The 21,651-nt window shown below is 41.8% G+C and overlaps 1 protein-coding gene across 3 annotated transcripts in view; it reads left to right on the top strand.

The window, feature by feature from the left end:
• cspg5b (chondroitin sulfate proteoglycan 5b) overlaps positions 1-21,634 on the top strand; it is a 46,902-nt gene extending 25,268 nt beyond the window's left edge. Inside the window, exons 4-7 of one of the 3 annotated variants that reach the window (XM_082185389.1) lie at positions 1,237-1,312; positions 1,893-1,949; positions 16,038-16,163; positions 20,868-21,634. In XM_082185389.1, coding sequence (XP_082041515.1) covers positions 1,237-1,312; positions 1,893-1,949; positions 16,038-16,163; positions 20,868-21,158 — 550 coding nt within the window. In that variant the 3' untranslated portion in view covers positions 21,159-21,634. Of the gene's footprint in view, positions 1-1,236; positions 1,391-1,892; positions 1,950-16,037; positions 16,164-20,867 lie in introns of all 3 variants that reach the window. The other 2 variants (XM_082185390.1, XM_082185388.1) reach the window with 2 other exon arrangements.
• The last annotated feature ends 17 nt before the right edge of the window (positions 21,635-21,651 follow it).

Below are 21,651 nucleotides of genomic sequence, written 5' to 3'. Positions count from 1 at the left end.
GTTTTGAAGCTCTCTTCAGTGCTGCCAAGTAGTTTGTTACAGTTTTTCCCACTGCAAACTAAGATCTATTTTATAAAAGCTAAAAATAAAAAAAGAACAAGCTTATTTGTTTGTCCCACAATATTTCTATAGGAAACAAACAGTTCAAAAGTGTGGGTTCAGTTTTTTTTGTGTTTTTTATCATCAAGGATGCATTACATTGAGCACAAGTGACCATAAAGACATTTTATTATGACAATTAAAATGTTACAGCAGATTTCTATTTCAAATGTTCTTTTTATTCAGCGTTTGCATAAAAATATTAGCACAACTGTTTTCAACAGTGATAATAAGCGCCAAATCAGCGTATTAGAATAATAATTTGACACTGAAGAATGTAGTGCTGGCTGCTGATCAGCGGGGGAAAAAGTCATTCAAATAGTAATGTTTCACAATATGACAAATTTTACTGTATATTTTTGATAAGAGACTAAGAGCATAAGAGACTTTTAAAAATAAAGTTAAAATCTTACCAACCCCAATCTTTTTAACGGTAGTGTATCAACACAGGAAATTATAGAAGCTTGTTTCCGCCACAAAATAAAAAATAAAAAGGTAATTGCGGCTTTTTATCTCACAATTCTGACTTTTCTCGCAAATGTGAGTTTACATCAGAATTGCGTGATATAAAGTCGCAATTGCGAGTTATAAAGTAAGAATTGCATAATATAAACTCAGAATTGTGTGATATAATTTCGCAATTTCGCAATAAAGTCGCAATTCTTATATTACGCAATTCTGACTTTTCTCAGAATTGTGAGATATAAACTCGCAATTGCAAGTTATAAAGTCAGAATTGCTTGATATAAAGTCGCAAATGCGATAAATAAAGTCAGAATTGTGAGATATAAACTCGCTATTCTGATTTATTTATTTTTTTGAAAATTGGACTTTATAACTCGCAATTGCGAGTTTATGTCTCGCAATTCTCACTTAATAACTCGCAATTTCGAGTTTATGTCTCGCAATTCTGACAAATTAAATGAGATGTGAACTTGCAGTAGGGAGATAAAAAGTCGCAATTATCTTTTTTAACTGTTTTATTCTGTGGCGGAAACAAGCTTCCATAGGAAAGAAATACTGTGCTTATCAAAAGCATTTAATTGGATCATTAATAGTAATATCTCCCAGAATTAAGCTCCCATTTAATTGATCTATCCATTTTACTATCTCTTGTTCTCTCTCTTTGTCTTTCAGTAAATGCCGCCCAAAGTCGGAGCAGCACATCGATAGCTTCTCGCTGTCCACCGTCGCAGAGGGCTCTCAGGCAAATGTAAGGAAACTGTGTGACACCCCGACTAACCTCCCCCATGCCCGTGATTTGGCTTACTATGATAACATTATGTGTCAGGTAACTTCCTCTCCTGTCTTTCCCTCTGTTTTCCACTGTGCATGAGAAAATGCTCGCTCTGTCTCTGCCCTCTCTCTTATTGTTTTACTCCTATTTGTGTGGGAGATCTTTCTTTTCCACTCTTCTCTTTATCATTACGATAATGATAAATAGAGATACCTTCTTCTTCCTCGCTATCTCTTTGTCATTGATTCGCTTGTTCCCCCTGAGGCCATGTGAAATACTACAGGCTGCATGAATAATGCGGAAACTGGAATATTTTGTGTTTCCAAACATACTGATCATATTACCGGTTGTGTTGTGTGGCTGGGCAATCAATGCGATGATTGTCAAATGGTTAAACCTAAATTAGAGTTTTAGTCCTAACTGTTTTTATATAGGATACAGTGAATATAATGGAGTATCTGCTGAGGCGGATGCTGATTTAATTAAGAGGGCATAACAAAGTATTAGAAGTAAGTGTGTCAGTAGAGTAATCCTCTCTCGCCACCCCACTCCTTAGAAAACCATGAGCAGATACACGTGGGAATATAAACCCAAAGAGGATCCCTGCAGTGAGGTAAGATGACTTGAACTGACCTCCCAATCTGCTTTGATACCCTGCTGCTAGACTTTAATCCTGTAGCTTCATTATTACTCACCTCTAAAAGTAATAGTTGTTAAAACACTTTTTCCCCTTACTGAGAAATGATATAGAAAAGCAAGAACAGAGTTAGTGGATGAAAATAGAGACATGTCCTCACCGTAGTTGCTATTTTGACTTTTTAGTGTCAGAACTTGATTTCTGTAACTTAACATCTTGCTAGCCAGCATAGTGTCACTGTCAGCTGTTAAAATTTGTGCATCTTCAAAAGCACTAACAACACAGTGACCTTGTTCAAATTTGTTTTGACTACTCTACAAGGTTTGTGCAGAGTAATGTCTATAGTCTATATACTATATAAAATGTCATCTGAAATATTTAATTAAATATTTAATATTTAATTGTGCATTCTAATTTCCTTTATTACATGTAGATTACCTTTGACATCATGTAATGTCCAGTTAATCCTTAAAAAAAACCCGAATAATTTGATGACTTGAAATCTGGGTTTCTATACGCAGCTTAATGAAGTATGGAAGTAAAATTAAGGATTTCAAAAAAGACATTTATCATACAAGCAGTGTTTTCATAGCAAAAGTTTAGGCCAAAGCATTTCAAGCATAACAAGTATTTAGTCAAACACGAATTCAAGGCGCACATCATTTTCATTATGCTAAACTGTTACCATAAGTAAGTATATTTTGAACTTCACTAAACGAATGTTCACTCAAACCAGCAACAGATAAAGGAGCAGACTGTAAATCAGACAGTACTTTGCTGTTTGGTGATCGTGCAAAATCAAACCACTTGTATCTGTATCAAACTGGTAAGAGGTGAACATATCCAGGTTATAAAGCATTTTAGGTTTCTTCTCATCATATAATCACTTTGAGAAAACTAATGAAAAAAGAAAATTAAAATATTTACAGATGAGATGACTGTACACTATGCCAAATACAATGCTGAAAATAATGCTGTATGAACCATGTATGTTAAATATGGTCTGAAAAAATCTACTGAGTGGTTTGGAAATTTGAGAATAGAATTTTGAAATGAAAAATATGTAGGAACCTTGTGAATTGTTAAATATAATCTTTAGAAAATCTCTAAATGAAAATATTTTTTTATATACTATACATTATAATGTTGTGTATCTTCTCATTTGTAGCATCCCAGACATATGTAAGCCCATTTCCACCACATAAGAAAAAAATAAACATTAGAGACAGAAACAACAAGAGAAACATTAGGGTTTTCACACTTGAAATGGTTAACCCTGAGTCACTCTAAATCCCAGGTAAACAGAATCCTGGGTTATTGCTTCACATTAACATCGCAAAAGCAGTGCTAACCCTGCTCTGGAGTGAAGTTTCATAACCCTGGGTAAAAAGCGGTGCTAACCCCGCATCTTAATTACTAGTGTGAAACGTTTCTCTATACCAGGGATTATAAGAACGACAATAACCCAGTGTTATACTGTAAACACAGTGTAAAAAGCCCGATTTCAGGGATTCCCCAACCCTGCTCCTTGAGAGCTACCATCCTGCTGACTTCAGTTCCAACCCTGCTCCAACACACTTTCCTTTAATTATCAAGTAACCTTAAACAGCTTGATTACTTTAGCTGGTTCATGTGTGTTTGATTGGGGTTGGAGCTGAAATCTGCAGGACGGTAGCTCTCCAGGAGCAGGGTTGGATTGCCCCTGCCCTATTTAAACTTTCTGTTTTGGGTTCAAGAGTACAAGCTCTGTGCTCCCATCTTTTGGTAACCTTTCAGAGTAGACTGCCATGAATAAATGTTGCACATACTAGCGTGTAACATTTGATCTTTAAGGCGAGACACTACAGGTGAATAGGGTACAATTTTTAACTAGCAGATATCACCATGAAACTTTCCCAGTTGATTACCTACATTAAGATTAGAAAAAAATGTATTACAAGTTTTCTGTAATTTAATGTTTAAATATGCAAATTAGGCAATATCTAATTAAATATGCACTAATTTGTATATATTTTAAAAAACGAAATCTGAGTATTGGATAAAGCCAGGTTAAAAAAAAATTTTTCATTGTGTTCACATATTAGATGGGGAAAAAAATTACAGAGGGATTTATGGATATCTACTTTTGTTATCCTGTAAATCAGAATATACTGTCAATAGCCTTAAAACAATGATTTTCGCCATGTTTTTTGGAATAAAATGTTATGTATATCAGGCTAGGAATAATATATTTACAAATCCCTCTGTAAATGTCTTCATAATATAACGTACTCGGTTACTAACGTAACCTCGGTTCTCTCTAGAAGAGGGAACGAGTACTGCGTAAGATATCTTACGCTAGGGGAAAATCCTTTTCCGCGAGATATTGAAGCCAAAAATTATCCTTAATTTTGTAATAATGCAAAACGCGTTGCAGCAGCAATGCAGACATAGGCGAGACAGCTCGCGCGCCTATTGGCTGCTCTGCGGCAACTGCAGCAGCCTATCGAGCGAGGCCTGGCGTGACGCCAGACCCAATCAGGGCACTTCGCGCCCGCTGCGTCACGTCCCGCCGAAATGGGCGTGGTCTAGGCCTATAAATATCGCTCGCAGGCAGCTATTATCTGGTTTTTCATCATCGAAGCAACCAGAGCGTGTGCATGCACGGCAAGATACGCAGTACTCGTTCCCTCTTCTAGAGAGAACCGAGGTTACGTTAGTAACCGAGTACGTTCTCTTACGAGAGGTCTCTCGTACTGCGTAAGATATCTTACGCTAGGGGACCCAATGTAAAACGCCGTGCATGCTGAGATCTGACACCAAAGACCCAAGGGCGAAAGCCCGGGGTACATATAGTGCACAATCACTCAGTGAACTCACAGAGAGTCCGGGAAGAAGGAGGGGTGCAGCCTCACTTTTCCACATAAAGTAGCGTCGAAGGGACGCAAATTTCATCATACAGACAGGGCGGGGTACGGCCTGAACTGATGGGAAAAAATGTGGGTCTTACACAGTTTGCCCAGCTTTAAACTGTCGAACATCGAGCTGTGCTCAGCAAACGCAGCATTCTGAGCTGAACGCATCAGGTCAGATAATACTGGTAGTTTAGACCGACAGCAGCCTGGCCTGCAGGGCGGGAACCTCTAGGTTATAAAACCTTATAAATGTAGACGGGGAGGCCCAGCCTGCCGCCATACAAATATCTTGCAAGGCAATCCCACTTGACCAGGCCCACGAAGAGGCCATGCCTCTCGTGGAATGCGCTCTGACACCCAAAGGGCACTGCATGCCCTTGGAGGCGTATGCCAGCGCTATAGCATCAACTATCCATCTGGATAGGCTCTGTTTCGACGCGGCTAGTCCCTTAGAACGTCCGCTAAACGAAACAAAGAGCTGTTCCGTCTGTCTGAAAACAGACGAGCGAGACACATAAGCTCGTAATGCCCTGACTGGGCAAAGGAGGCTCGCGTCTCTTTCCTCATCAGGGACCGGTAGGGCTGACAGAGAGATAATCTGCGCCCTAAACGGTGTGTTGAGGGATTTTGGAACATAACCGTGCTTAGGTTTGAGTATAACTTTTGAGTCATTGGGCCCAAACTCCATGCACGCCGCGCTCACAGAGAGCGCGTGCAGATCCCCTATGCGCTTCACTGAAGCGAGAGCCAGCAAAAACACTGTTTTGAAAGACAGGTGTTTTAAATCGATTGACTGCAAAGGCTCAAATGGCGCACCTTTCATGGCTTCCAGAACCGTAGAAAGGTCCCATACGGGGACTGAGGGAGGTCTGGGAGGATTCAGTCTCTTAGCTCCTCTAAGGAAGCGGATGACTAAATCGTTCCTTCCTATTGACTGACCAAGCGTTGTTTCTGAGAACGCTGCTATAGCCGCCACATAAACTTTGAGCGTGGAGGGGGCCCTGCCCCCATCCAACAGCTCTTGTAGGAAGGAAAGCACCTCCGTCACATCACAGTTTGTGGGTGACACACCACGGGCTGTGCACCAGCCCGAAAACAATGACCATTTCGAAGAATAGAGTCGTCTTGTAGACGGAGCTCTAGCCTGCGTGATCGTGTTTAATACTCCTTTAGGGAGTCCAACATGTACCCGTTGATGGCCCAGACATGAAGGGACCATAGTTCCGGGTGAGGATGCCAGATCGAGCCGCGGGCCTGTGAGAGGAGATCTCTCCTCACTGGTACCGGCCACGGGGCAGTACTTGCTAACTGCATCACGGCTGGGAACCAAGGTTGGTTTTTCCAGAACGGTGCTACCAGCAGTACTGAGCATCCTTCTTCCCTGATCCGTTCTATCACCTGAGGCAGGAGAGAGACGGGGGGAAAAGCATAGAGCGGGCGGCGGGGCCACACATGGGACAGCGCGCTCCTGCTCTTGGAGAAAAATTCTTGACAGTGAGCGTTTTCTTGAGACGCAAACAGGTCCACTTTCGCTCTGCCGAATTTCTTCCACAGCAGTTGGACTGTCTGTGGGTGTAGGGACCATTCGCCTGCCGGAACATTGTTCCTGGACAGTCTGTCTGGTCCTATATTCATGATCCCTGGCACGTGCGCTGCTCTGAGCGAGCGCAGGTTGCACTGAGCCCATACTAGGAGGCGTTCTGCCAGCCTGTACAGTTTCTCGGATCTGATGCCGCCCTGGCGATTTATGTAGGACACCACAGACATGTTGTCCGAACGGACCAAGACGTGGTGACCTTTTATTTGGGGACAAAAACGCGTCAGCGCGTTGTCTACTGCCAGCATTTCGAGGCAGTTTATGTGCAGGAGCTTCTCCCGTTCTGACCACTGGCCGAAGAACGGTCTGCCCTCGAGCAGCGCTCCCCATCCCGAGGTGGACGCGTCCGTGGACACCACTTTCACCCTCGAGGAAGTCCCCAGGCTTACACCTGATTGGTACCAGTCGTTCGCTTTCCAGGGTTTCAGAGCTGTAACGCATTTCTGATTGACCCTGAGGCGAAGCAAACCGGGTGCCCACGCTTCGCGTGGGACTCGCGCTTTCAGCCAAAACTGCAGCGGGCGCATGCGTAGCAGACCCAGCTGGAGCACTGACGATGCTGAGGCCATGAGACCTAGCATCTTCTGAAATCTTTTGAGCGGGACAGACGCGCCGCAGCGAAAAGAGTTCGCTGTGCGTCGAATGTCTACCGCGCGCTGTTGTGATAGTCGCGCTATCATGGATAGTGAGTCCAGTTCTGTGCCCAGGAAAGATATTTTCTGACTGGGTGACAGGGAGCTCTTCGCCCAATTGACACTCAGACCCAAATCCTCGAGGTGATCGAGTAAAATGGTCGTGTGTTCTATGAGCACTGCGCGAGATTGCGCTAGAATCAGCCAATCGTCCAAATAGTTCAGCACTCGCATGCCTCTCATTCTGAGGGGTGCGAGCGCCGCGTCCATGCACTTCGTAAATGTACGGGGTGCTAGGGACAAACCGAACGGCAGGACTGTGTACTGATATGCCTGGCCCTCGAAGGCGAATCTCAAATATCGCCTGTGACGTGACGCTATCTGTATTTGAAAATACGCGTCTTTCAGATCTATTGACACAAACCAATCTCCTTGGCGAATCTGCACAAGGATTTGCCTGGTCGTGAGCATCCTGAACTGTCGCTTCACAAGCACTTTGTTCAGCTGCCTTAGATCTAGTATGGGTCTGAGACCCCCGTCTTTTTTCGGTACCAGGAAGTATCTGCTGTATAGCCCTCCCTCGCTCTGATCTTGAGAGAGAGGTTCTATGGCCCCTTTGCTCAATAGTTTCGTCACTTCGGCTCGAAGTAGATGTGCTACTTCTGTTTTTACCGTGGTCTCGACGCGCGCCACATAGCGGCGAGGGCGTCGGCGAAACTGCAGCGAATAGCCTCTTTCTATAATGTTCAGCACCCACTTCGAAACCCCGGGTAGCTTTGCCCATGCGTCTGCATGGATAGCTAGGGGTCGAATACGAAGCGCGCTCCGCTCGCTCAGCGATGGAGAAGCTTCGGTGTGCTGTAACACAAGCGTGTCGCTCGTGACATTTGAGGCATGGGGCGCGCTGATGACAGCGGGCAGATTGCCCGCGCTCGACTCCTCTACGGTGGTTAACCGCGAGGGGGAGGGCTGGGCGGTTCCCGTGGGAACTGTCATGTCTATGTGTGGATGTGGGCGCGGGACAGCGGGCACATTTATCACACTGAAAGCATCGTTCGCTTGCGTGAAGCGAGTGCACGTTGGTTTCGTTTTTACAGAAACCGTGAGACATGCATAACGTGGTGTTAGTGGGCACTGGGTAGTGGGCACGTTCACCATGTTTGAAGCGCAACCGATCTGAGTCGGTTTTATGTGCGCGAGCCCTGTGTGACAGGCTGTGCTTATGTGTAGGGATGGGCACTGGGCAGTGGGCATTCTTACTACACACGAAACACCATCGGCCGTGGCCGGGACACCAGAAAATACACTCTTTTGGGGATTTATCTGGGTAGCCGTGAAAACGGCATTTGTGTGCAGGCAAGCGGGTGACAGAACCGACTTGTTGGCTGCAGAAAACACTGGAACAGTCACATTTTCTGGAACTGGACGAGCGAATAGCTTTGGTGTGAGTCCGGCCGCAGCGGGACTGGAACACCGTCGTTTTCCTAGCTGTGCTAGGACGACTTCGGGGCCTCGGGCTTCACCGTGATCCTAGGTCGCGAGCCGCGTCCTGCGGGGCGGCGACCGGATGAGCGGGAGCGCGGTCTCGCGCTTCTGGCCTGGCGGCGCTGTGAAGTGGAGGCAGTGGACGGTGGCTGTGGCTGTGAGCTCTGAGCAGACGGTTTCGCACGGCCTGCTGCAGAGCTGGAGCGCTTCGGGAGGAAGTGCTTCATGGCCTGAGACGCTTTCTGTACCTCTGCGAATCTCTCCGCGAAATCTTTGACGGAGGATCCAAAGAGGCCTGTGGCGGAAAGCGGGGCGTCGAGGAACGCGGTGCGTTCAGACTCGGCCATTTCCGAGAGCGTCAGCCAGAGATGTCTCTCAGACACGGTGAGAGAAGCCATAGTCCGTCCAATGGCTTGCGCTGCGGACTTAGTAGCACGAAGAGCGAGGTCCGTGGCACTCCTTAAGTCCGGCACACAGATCGCGTCAGGTCCTTCCTCATCCAGCTTACGGAGGAGATCGGCCTGGAAGATCTGGAGCGTTGCCATGGTGTGCAACGCTGACGCAGCTTGCCCGGCGGCGGAGAAAGCGCGGTGGAGCAAGCTCGACGTCGTGCGGCAAGCTTTAGAGGGCAGGGCCGGCTTAGCGCGCCGTCCAGCGGAGGGCGGGCATAAGTGGGCCGCTATCGCCTCTTCAACCGGCGGCAGCGAGAGGTATCCTCTGTTCTTGGCATCGTCAACGGCGGAGAATGCCAAAGAAACAGCAGGACGCACTCTAGCAGAATAGGGGGCGCTCCAGGACTTGGCGACTTCTTCGTGTAACTCAGGAAGAAAAGGCGCCGGTCTGGACACAGGCGAAGCGCGCTCCCCAGGCAGGAAAAATCCATCCAGCCGGTTGTGAGCGGGCTGCTCAGGCGAAGACCACTCGAGGCCGAGGCTCGCCGCGGCCTGTGCGAGTACTCGCATGAGTTCCGTCTCAATAGAAGCTCTCTTGCCTGACGAAGTGCGGGCAGGGGGTGCGGGGTCCTCAGAGCCCGCCCAATCCTCACTGCCTGACGCCAGGATAGAGCAGGAATCATCCTCTCCCAGCAGGGCTTCCTCATCCGCGATATCAACGGAAGCGGCGGCAGACGGCGGCCGCTGTCCGTCAGGAAGCGAAACAGAAGAAGCCGGGGAAGCAAGCGGGCGAACCGGCGAGCTTTGGCGGCTGAGGGAGGGTTCCGGGGCCCGCTGGGCACGGCGCTTTTTACGGCGCGACGGCGCGGCGGGCGGGGGAGCAGTCTCGGTGAAGACGGCTAGGCGAGTCCTCAGAGTCGCCATTGCCATCAGCTCGCAGTGAGGGCATCCGCCGTCAGCGAGCGCGAGAGCTGCATGTTCCTCACCCAGGCAGGAAACGCAGATCACGTGGCGGTCCCCGTCGCTGAGTGTGGCTCTGCACGAGCCGCAGGAAGGCATCTTTAAAAAGACGCTATCTCTTTTAGAAATGTGTGTCGCGGCGGCGACACACACACACAGAAATACAGTGCAAATAAAAGAGAAGGATATAAGCGCCGGAAAGCGCAGCAGGAAGGCAGGAAGGCGGCGCGGCCAGCGACTTCAGTGACTCGTCCCGCTGAAGGTGCTCTCTCTCGACGGCGCGGCTTCTAATCCAGCTCCAGCGATGCGTGTGCTTCGCTTGAAGGATGAAAAATCAGATAATAGCTGCCTGCGAGCGATATTTATAGGCCTAGACCACGCCCATTTCGGCGGGACGTGACGCAGCGGGCGCGAAGTGCCCTGATTGGGTCTGGCGTCACGCCAGGCCTCGCTCGATAGGCTGCTGCAGTTGCCGCAGAGCAGCCAATAGGCGCGCGAGCTGTCTCGCCTATGTATGCATTGCTGCTGCAACGCGTTTTGCATTATTACAAAATTAAGGATAATTTTTGGCTTCAATATCTCGCGGAAAAGGATTTTCCCCTAGCGTAAGATATCTTACGCAGTACGAGAGACCTCTCGTAAGAGAACTAGGTACAAGACTGGAAAGTTTGGTGTGTATAGGTGCTACTGAAGTGGAGATTTTGAACTTGGAGTATGAGAGAAAGGTCATTTTGAGAAAACGGGCTTTAAAGATTTATCATCAGCCAATGAGATTGCGCATTCAGCCCTTTTACTTTCACGATTGGTTGCTGATAAAAAGAAAATGACCATACGGACCATACAGAAAATGACCAACGGACCATATTTGGATCCGACCGCATTGTACAGTGAAGAGAGAGCTTTCCAGCGGTGCCTGTGAGGACAGAGAGCAGACAGAGATCGCGGATCGGCGGGATGATTTACAACGACAACTTTTGTTGAATTTATGCGAAATCTACTGACGCAAACAGACAAAGTGTAGTAAAATAAAGACCTAAATGTGTATTTCGGACTTTTTTTCACCACAGTCTGAAAGAAGACATGCTATTGAAGACAAATATCCAAAAATCTCAAAATTGACCAGTAAAAACCCCCCGATGTTTTTGCCTGCCGTGTCTCGCCTTAAAGGAGGACCAAAGTGTTGTCTTACTTCTATATTCACCCACTCAGGGACCTGTTACCCTGCAGTACCTGGTGAACCTTGAACTTGTCAGTCCCTGTTCTCCAGTACTTTGATTTAGGCCATTTATTTATTCTGAATTGAAAATAAAAACTAGTCTAGTTTCTGGCCATTTTTCTTTTGGTATTTTTGCCTTCACAAATGCAGTTTTTTTTACCTCAGTCAACTTCTGTTGGCCCAGTCCCCCAATGATTTCGTACTGGAAAAGACTCTTTTATGATTAAAAGAGAGTTGACAGCTTCACTGTGCAACGGGGAGGAGAAATAGAGCAAAACTGAGATGAGGCAAGAAACGAGGGATGATTGATGACAGACTGCTGACGAAAGAGCCATGAAAATATCCCTAGGTTGCTTTGTTTACTTGTGAGTTGTTTACTTGTCTTTCCACCTCCTGGGAGAATTTATTTTACTTTTTTTTATCTTCTCTCTCTTGAGAATGAGTATTTACACTTCTGATTTCAGCAGCGTGAATAAAGTATTTTCTTTCCTTTGTGGTTTCATAAGGGATATCACAGGTAGCAAGATATTAAGAAATATTCAAAAAAGCTTTGCTTTTAATCGACTTGTGTTTTAATGCCTAGCATTAGTTAATCTGACAGTCTCACACTCACAGCAGTAAACGGTGCTTTAAAAACACCAAATTTAATAATTATTGTAAGTATTGCTTAACAATTATAACAGTGCCTTATGAATGAGCAAGGTTTACTGTTCGTGGTATATTATCCAGTTAATGTAACCACTATGCTTATATTGTGTTGATAATGTCTCTTGGTAAATGGGGAAAACTGCAGATATCCCTTGAAATTCCTGGTTGTGGATCAGTTTATGCTCTGAAATTTAGCATTTCCTCTTCTGAGCTGTGGAGTAAAAACTGAATCCATATCCATGCGCTCACCTCATAAACTCCTGACAGTTTTGTTAATGTTATGGTTCTCCAGGGCCTTTTTTACAGCTAGTATTAACATCCGGTGATCTGACAAGTCGGTTTGAGTGATCAGACCATGCATTCTTTGGATGAACATCTTCAAATGTGTAGCATCCCACACATATGGAAGCCCCATTCCACCACACAAGAAAAAAAAAAAAAAAAATCCTATTGGTGATTCGTAATTGACACAAAGTCAAAAAAAGATAATTTAAATGGACACAAGTTATTATCATAATGTTGACTTAACGACTTAGTCGTAATTTAGACAGTCATAATTATGAGATTAAGTCAATCATAACAGTTGAAATTGAGATACTAAATGAGAAATGTGAAATAGACAAAAGTTAAAATCGACTTGTTGACTGAGTCAATTGATGTTAATCTTTTGTTTTAAAGTGCCCCTATTATGCCATTTTAAAGGCTCCTAATTTTGTTTTGTCCTACAACAGGTTTACATGCATCAAAGGTCAAAAACCCTTTCATTTTCTCAATATACATTGCACATCACCACATTTTTCAATGATTCTCAAACGACTCGATGGATGAATCAGTCTCTCTAAATCCCTCCTTTCCCTCCTTGCCAGATGGCCCAGTCTGTTGTGATTGGTCTACCGCTTACATTTCAGGAGCTAAACGCCCATTACTATAACTGAACTTAAGCTCCGTCCAGGGGTTTCCTAAAGCTCAGCGATTGTACACACTATAAAGACAGTTACGATGATGTTGATTTTACCATATCAATCCGAGCGCGAGTCCAATGATGAAACGTTGGAAGAACTAGTTATTTAGCCCGAACCTTCTTTGCAAGGACGACTTGAGCAGGACATTTCTCAGTGATACACTACTCAGTTTGAGGTACATTATGAGATGTTTCAACTGTAATTCCTCACCATGAGCATTAAGAAGTGCATGTCCATCAACAAACTGATGTGTAGGCTATATTTCTTTGCAGTGCACATGCGGGAACTGTGTCAATAACGGTGCATACGTTAGCCGAGCTCTAACTTGAATGACTTGTGTAAAATTAACGTTTGTAAAACAAATCTTGCTCCATCTTTTACTCAAAGTAGTAAGAATGACAGACAATCTGCATTAATAGACACACAGTTGCTGGCCACAGCTGCTTAGCAGAAGTATTTCAGTAAGACAGTAATAACGTGTTAGCCGTAAACGTACAAAATATAAAAGCCAAATCTACGTATTTTGAACACCCGTTAGAAAATATATTCATCAATGATACTTATATGTTGTGATTCTGAGGAGCAAGCTGGTCCAAATAAACTGGGCACTGACCTATCTTTCAAGAGTAAGTGTTTTGCAAATCTCGCGTTGAACTCTGAGATTTGAGAAGCATTCTTAAGAAAAATGACGCAGTGATGTAAAATGATGTTCGCGGGCTGACAATGTACAACATACTAGTATGCACTATGCATTATGCAAATGTATTTTTCTAGTGACATTGAACCATCACACAGTGGGATTCGAATTACAGACGACTCATTAAGGCGGTTCAGAATCAATTATTTTTGGAAACAACTTTATTTATCGCACACTTTCGACACTTGCAGAGCATTCACATCCACAAACAGCTATATTACACTGCATAAAAGGGAATATTTGAAAAACCATAATAGGGGCACTTTAATTGCTTTATCTCATAATTATTGCTATGAAATAAAGTCTATTGAAAATAAAAATGTAAGTTATTAGCTGTCCTTATTTTTTTTATTACTGCTTGGACAATTGAAAGAGTCACAGGCTGCGTCCGAAATTGCGTATTCTCTTGAGTAGGTACTTATTTTGAATAAGTAATTACTTGGCAATCACTAAAAATGTGCAGAAAATGTTCTATGTAGAATGAATGTGTGTAGTATGAGTGGAATTTGGATATATTGCCATGTTGTTATAATCATGTGACGCATCAGTTGCTTAGCTTCACTGTCATTCATATATCCTCCCTTATGGTCTCATGTGATCGATAAGTGTCTATTTAATGCCTCAAATCTCGCCTCAAATAGTAAGTCCGGGTACTGTTTGCCTACTCTTTTATGAGTACTGTAAATTCGGACATACCACTCTTGTCACATACCGTTTTTCGCCTGCTGCATAGTAGAGAAGTATTTGATTTTGGATGCAGCCACAGACTTGCATAACACATAATTGCTCTAAAACTAAGGGTTTAAACCAAATTTAAGGAATAGTTCACCCATACCTAATTTTCAATCAACCAATGTTTATTTATAGAGCACTTTTAAACAAAAAGAAGTTGACCAAAGTGCTGTACAATGAATAAAAGAATCAATGAATTAAAGGGGAACAAGATGGAGTCAAGCCAAGTCACCTTTATTTATATAGCGCTATACAATACAGACTGTTTCAAAGTAGTGATACAGTGATAACAGGAAAAATTATGCATTTCAGCTGTTGTTCAGCTGAAGTCAGTGTTGATTCAGTTCTGTTGAAAAGATCATCAATTATTAAATTAGTTAATTTCATCTACAAAGCAGTTCTGCAAAAAAAGATTTCATCTTCCAGCTCAGTTTAGTCAGATCAATATTATTGCTGAATAATTAGATTAGAGAAATAAAATAAATAATACATAATAATAAATAGTAAAATAAACAAGCAATAGACGATTAACAATATACAAACAAGACCCAAAATAACATTGGGTAGTGTTAAATGCCAGGGAGAATAAATGTATAATTTACTCTGCTTCATACCAGCCATTCCAAATCTCATTGGGTCTCATTCATGAAACATTCGTAAATATACGAGTAAATATGTGAGTGATTTGCGCGTAAAGAGACATTCCCGAAAATTCTTCTCCTGATTCACAAATACTTCGTAAACGTCAGATTTGATAGTGAAATGTGTGTGTGGGTTAATGAATTCCAATCAGTCGTAAATGGGACACGCGCGTGCACGCTCATTCTCAATTACCATAAATCCCGCCCATTAAAACCGACTGACAACTATATATGGGCATCATATTATGACACGAAACGAAGGATTTCAACATGTCTTCTCAAAAGCGAATGAAGAAGAGACATTTCTCAGATGCAGAAATTGAAGTTTTATTATCAGAAGTTCATTCAAAACGCCACATTTTATTTTCAAGCGTACATAGTGGCGTATCAGGTCCTAAAAAAAAAGGATTTTTTATATAATAATGCTTTTACCTAAATGCTTTAGGTAAAAATGCTTGGCAGCATATTAGCCTACAGATGCAGTTAACGGAGTTTCATCTGTTAATCGAACAGTCCCAGAAGTGAAAAGAAAATGGTTCGACATGAAGCTTGACTGCAACACTTGTGACTTGCTGAAAAAATAAATAAATGAATAAACAACTTGAATATAAAAAAATAAAAGACTTGCGGACTTGTGTTCCGTTTGCAGATGCTATTACTGGCTCTCGTAATAAAAGTAAAAAGAAAAACCGTATGTAATTACTATATATAATATTTTTTCAAAATGCTGTGTAATATGTACCCGATTAAGGTGAATTAAAATGCAGCCTTATTAATGAGCAAAACGTTCGGATGTTAAACGCACTATTTACGCGTGGCTGGGAGCAGGTGTAGGTTTCTTTCGTACCAACTAACATTTGGAAAATACGAACATTTTAATGAATCCGAAAATTTACGCCAGAACCACTTTACACACGATTTACACAAAAATTTGTTCTGCTCGTGTTTCATGAATGAGACCCATTGTGTGTGTTCACCTAGGTTTTTCCTCGTACACTGTCATTAGGGGCTACCACGCTCCCAAAAAGCACCACAGAAGTATCAAAAATATAATAAGCCCATATGACTTATAGGATTGTGTCATTGTATTGGAAGTGGTCACCGAAAAAACATTTGAGATGTTAATGCTAGGTGTAAAAGGGTATAGGGTGTTGCATTTTGTTACTTTCTTTTTCTTGAAGTAATCTTATGTGTGTGTTGCTCCACAGGATGACACTTGCAAAGAAGAGCCATGCAAATGTCCCCCTAAAGAGGACGAGTCTTTGAACAACCAGAACTCACTCACGCCAAAACTCGAAAACGACAAGGCCGCCACAGAAGACAATGCAGGGGAGGTAAACTCACTGCAGAACAACATGAACAACGTGTAGAAACATCTTATTGCCACAGGCTGGTGCTGTGACTGTAACGAGACACATTTGACACCACTTGGCCCTTGGAATTACTCAAATTCTCTAATTAGTGGAAAAAATCAATTGTAACCTGATATAGTTTTACCATACATTTTTCTTGCCATGAAAATAGCCACAAAAGTTGGCATGGTGTTAAAAACAAACAAGCAAAAAACTAACTCTAATTAGTGGACTAAGCATTGACATGGCACTCTTCCTTGCAGTCACCTCAAGGTGGCTCAATGTGAGCTTTAAAACACATAAGCTGTGTCCCATTTCAGAGGCTGCATCCTTCGAAGGTCGGAACTAACATTGTTAAATGGGACGATCTAGCGTATAGAGGATTTCTCTTGTCGCCTAGCAACTGTGATAGCTGCCATTGACGAGCGGCTTTAACGTTTGTACTGGACTTTTTGGAAAGTTATATTCACAGCCTGTTTAAATATGTTCACGATGGGCCATTTATGTACATAAAAAAGACTATTATCTATTGGTAAAATCGTATCTTGGTAAGATATGTCAACATTTGAACCACTTAAATTTTTTTTTGACAAGTTTGAACCCAATACTTACAAACTAACAGTGCAATTCAACATTTTCTCTCAAAAAATCCTGTGTCACTTGCATGCAATGAATCTTGGGATAGGCTGGGCTGTGAAAGATCCACTTGTTCTATCCTTCGTGGCCCGGGAAAACTAAGAAAGCATTTGTAGGCCGCATTCGAAAGAAACTTTCGGACCTTTGTCGCACCATTGACACGCATTTGGCCTTCAAAGGATGCAGCCACTGAATTGGGACACCGCTACAAATGAAGCACTGAACTTGCATGCTAACTTATTTTTGTGCGCAGTGAAGTTCCTATTGCCAGAGTACCCTACCAGCACGTTGGCGTTGCTACATTCACTTTGTACTTGCTTGCTGTCACTGCTGATGTCACGCTGCATCATGTTATGTCAAGCTTTGTTATACTACGTATGTCACGCTAAGTCACGCTATGCTATGAAACACTTCACCCCACAATGCAAAGGTTTGGCCGCCAGTGGCGTCAATTCACCAAACTCAAGGTATGGCGAACTCTGATGGCATCTCAAAATCTTGCTTCCTCGACGTGACGACAACTGTGTGTGGTGATGAATCACATATAGCTTTGATCATAACCCAGCAAATTAGACAGTTATATACCACTGTTATGCTAACTTTTTCCAGCACTTCAAGTCTGAATATTATCCAATTTAAATGTTATTTTTAATGTGATGACCAAAAATATTTTTTGTTCATCTTTCAAAGATTGTCCGAATTTTTAAAACTAAAAGTTTCACGATGTAGGAAAACGAACACTTGTTGAAATACAAACAATGGTGGCAGAGGAGCACTTATTTGCTCATTAGCCATTTCCACTTTTTTTTTTTCACTTTTTGTACTGAAGTGTGAAGTATATATTTGTAGGAAAGGTCACTAAGCCTCATCAAAAAAATAAATACAACTTTTCTTGAAATTGCAATTTAAATGAGACAGTCAGGCAGCGAGTTAAGAGCGCTTCATTTACAATCACTGAACCTGTCAGTCAGTTCAGTTCAAACTCATTGAGTGCGAAAACTCGCATTCAAACAATGAATCTGACTAAACTTTACAATGAATCTTTTATTTACATCATGTCCGCGATGTTTGTTATAATGAGAGGATTTGTGTGCATGTAAAACTAAGTAAATACTGAGTAAATACTGAGCGGAATCTCACTACCGGTAATTCCTCTGATTGGACATTATTTTAAACAGAAATGCCTGTGATTGGCTACAGTACTCAAGCGCTACAAAATCACGATGTAAATAGACACATTTGCAGCGCCGTTGAACTCATGTGACACAAATATAACAACCAGATCACTTTAATTTACTTGCTTTTCTCTTTTATTAAACAATTGCAAATTAAATGTCACCCGTAGCCTTAGTAATTTAACTCCATTAATCTTTGACCTGACCAGGAAGCCAAGGTATGGCAGACGCCATACCCTGCCATACCCAATTGACGCCCCTGCCTTTAGTCCTCACCGCTGTGGCACCTTCACCTTATGAACTCCTGTCTGTCCTGCCTTACTCAAGTCAGCATGCATTGGTGTTCTTTCGTGCAAAAGAAAACGTCTGTGGGAAATAACATAACTATTCAGACAGTTAAAAAATACATTTCTGAGATTTGTAGATGTTTGTTGACTTATTCAGTGTATGTCTGAATATAAATTTAGAAATACTGCTTGGATTGATATTTATATGCGGTATCATACAGTTTTAAAGCTATTTTGTCTTGAAACTAATTGATTACTAATTATGATGTATTGGAAATTGTTTTTGTATTTTTTTTTTCATTGAGATAAAACAAATGAGAATAAATAAAGTAAGTTTGTTTGGAATAAAACATTTTACCAATACAATTGAGTGCCAGTTTATTCCTAAACTCCACTGCTCCCATTTTGACTCCTTTTCAGTTTCACTGCTCCTCCTCACTGTTTTGCTTCGCTCCTATGCATGGCTATAGCATTCATTAGGTTCTGCTTCTAACCATACTGGACATTTCACCCTCATAACAACGCTCTATTGTAAGACTATAGCAGCTGACCACTAAGGAGCGAATGTACAGTGACGTGACATAACTGACAGATTCAAACTGTGCTTTCGTGCTATGGCTGGCGCTATAGGTTGACTTTACATATTGGGTTTAGACAAAACATGAATAATATTCATGACATTTGTCATTTGCTGTCCAATCTGGTTGTGAGTTGGCAAATAAAATTAGCAAAATGGCTGCAAATCCACACATCAAAAATGTAAATGAAAAACTAAATTGCTTTTATTTTACTTATACAAAATAAATATTCAGTATCGTTCTAAAATTTTGGGTGTGTAAAATGAATAGAAATGAATACTTTTCTTCAGCAAGGATGCATTAAATTGATAAATAGTGACAAAGACTTTTAAATTATGAAAAACTATTTCAAATAAATGCTGTTCGTTTTAACTTTCTATTCACAGAATCCTGGGGGAAAAGGATTCTCTGAATAGAAAGAACACTAACAGTCACTGTTAACACAGAAATATTAAGCAGCACGCAATGTTTGCAACATTGAAGTTAATAATAAGAAATGTTACTTGAGCACCAAATCATTATTAGAATGATTTCCGAAGGATCATGTGACACTCAAGACAAAAATTAAGCTTTGCCATCTCAGGAATAAATTACATTTTTGCAATATATTGAAATAGAAAACTGTTTTAAATTGTTATCTTTCACAATATTGCTTTTTTTACTGTATTTTTTTTATCAAATAAATGCAGCCTTGGTGAATACACACACACACACTGTTGTAATACATACTGTTGTAATTTATTTTAAATTGCAATCTATTCATGTGATGGCAAAGCTGAATTTTCTGCATTATTACTCCGGTCTTCAGCATCACATGATCCTTCAGAAATCATTCTAAGATAATTTCTTATTTTTATCAATGTTGAAAACAGTTATAGACAGTTAAATGACAGTATATATAAAACGTGTGTGTGTGTGTGTGTGTGTGTGTGTGTGTGTATAGATATATAGACACAAAGATGGCTCAAATTATGATCAGAATTCTGTCTATTCATTGTAATGCAAAAACCAAGATTAAAGTGCTCCTATTATGCTATTTTAATGGTTCCTCATTTTGATTTTGAGGTCTCCTACAATAGTTTTACGTGCATCCAATGTCAAAAAATATTAACATTTTCTCATAATATACATTGCACATCACCTAATTTCTCAGTGAGTCTGAAACAGTTCGTTTGAAGATTCCGTGTCTCTAAACCCCTCCTTTCTGAAAGCCTACTCTGCTCTGATTGGTCAGAAAGCCCAGTCTGTTGTGTTGTGCTTCAAAAAAGCATAATAGGTGCACTTTAAGCTAATACCAAAGTTTCCCATCTGTTATGTGAATGTGACAAACCTAGAAAAACCTCCTTCCCCTGAGAGTTAGGGTTAGGATTAGTGCAGAAGCTTTTGAACAATTGAATTCCTGATAAAGCAGTTAAACATTTGATTTCATTCGGTGATTAATGCAAGATGTCTGCATGGCAATTAAGAGCAGGCTAGATAGAAACAAGTAGGCAATCAGTCTAGTAAATTTGGAAGTTGAAAATGAGCCATATTAAAAATGAAAATAAAGTATTACAAAAGCCTTGAAAAGATTGACCCTCTACTTAACACAAAGTGCAAGTGAAGTACAATCCTTTGTTTACTTCAACTTGCATATGCTTGATAATCTGAGATCAATTCCTGCAAGCTGATTACTTGCTCCTGAGTCATGCCCACCTCATATATTTTGTGCCAGGTTGGTGTCAACACTGAAATCACTCAGCTTAAACTAATATTCTTAAAACAATGACTTAGTAGGTTCCTGTTTTTACTCGGATAATTTTTTTAGCGGCTCATGAGAGAGTTATCAACAATTTATGTGCTTTATTTTTGTTAAATTCTTTATACTTTCTTGCTTTTTTTCTGTTTTTGTATCATATGTTTGTGTCCATTTGTGTATAATCGTGTGTTGTGTGCTTTTTGATTCCTATGTTTGTGTTGTTATGCTTGTGTGTACTTCGTGTGTGTCTTTGTGTGTGTGTACGTGTCCAGGGTGGTGTGACCATCGACTTGGAGTTGCTCCTCCCCAAAGAGGTGAAAATGCTCCCTGAAACAACTCCCCCGCTTCACTACAACGTCTTCCTCTACAAGCTCCCTAAATCCCCTAAAAAGTCCCCTGGCCTGCGCCGGCCTATGGGCAAATCCGTACAGGGGAGGCCTCTGTCCCAGCTCTGCTCCAGACGCAGCTCCGAACCCGGCTACAGCCCCATTAGCACGCGCTCCTTACCGGGAGTGCTCTCCGGGTCATCCAGCCCTCACCTGGGCACGGCCTACACACCTTAATACGAGTGGAAGCCTTCAACACTGATGTACGACGACTTGAACAAAAGAAATATGTCTTGACCGTTACAAATTATGAGACATTGATTGTTAACAAGTGAGTGTTTTGGATGAACTAGACATTAATTTGGACATGAAACGAAACAGCACAGCACAGCTCCACCATGAAGGTTAATAAAAATGGCAAGACAAAGTAACAGTGTTGTGCAACAGGAATATAAAGGGAAAATAAGAAGTTGAAAAACTTAATTTGGTATTACATATACAAAAGTGGTTTTCAAATGTGTTATGGTGCCATGTTTTATGTTGTATTTTGTCAAACAGCACATTTATATTCACACACATGCATACACATTTGTAACCTGTAAACATTCAGGGTATACAAACAAATTGATAACTATTATTAACAAGGTGCTTTTTGAGTTTTTAATGTTAGATTAATACTTTCACCGAAAATAAAGAATTTTAGAATTGTTTAATTTGACATTGTTTATTA

Source organism: Leuciscus leuciscus (genome assembly GCF_965113295.1).
Source record: "Leuciscus leuciscus genome assembly, chromosome: 12".
Classification (NCBI taxonomy): domain Eukaryota; kingdom Metazoa; phylum Chordata; class Actinopteri; order Cypriniformes; family Leuciscidae; genus Leuciscus; species Leuciscus leuciscus.
Note: the sequence above shows the minus strand (reverse complement) of the source record. Positions and strands in the feature narration are given on the sequence as shown.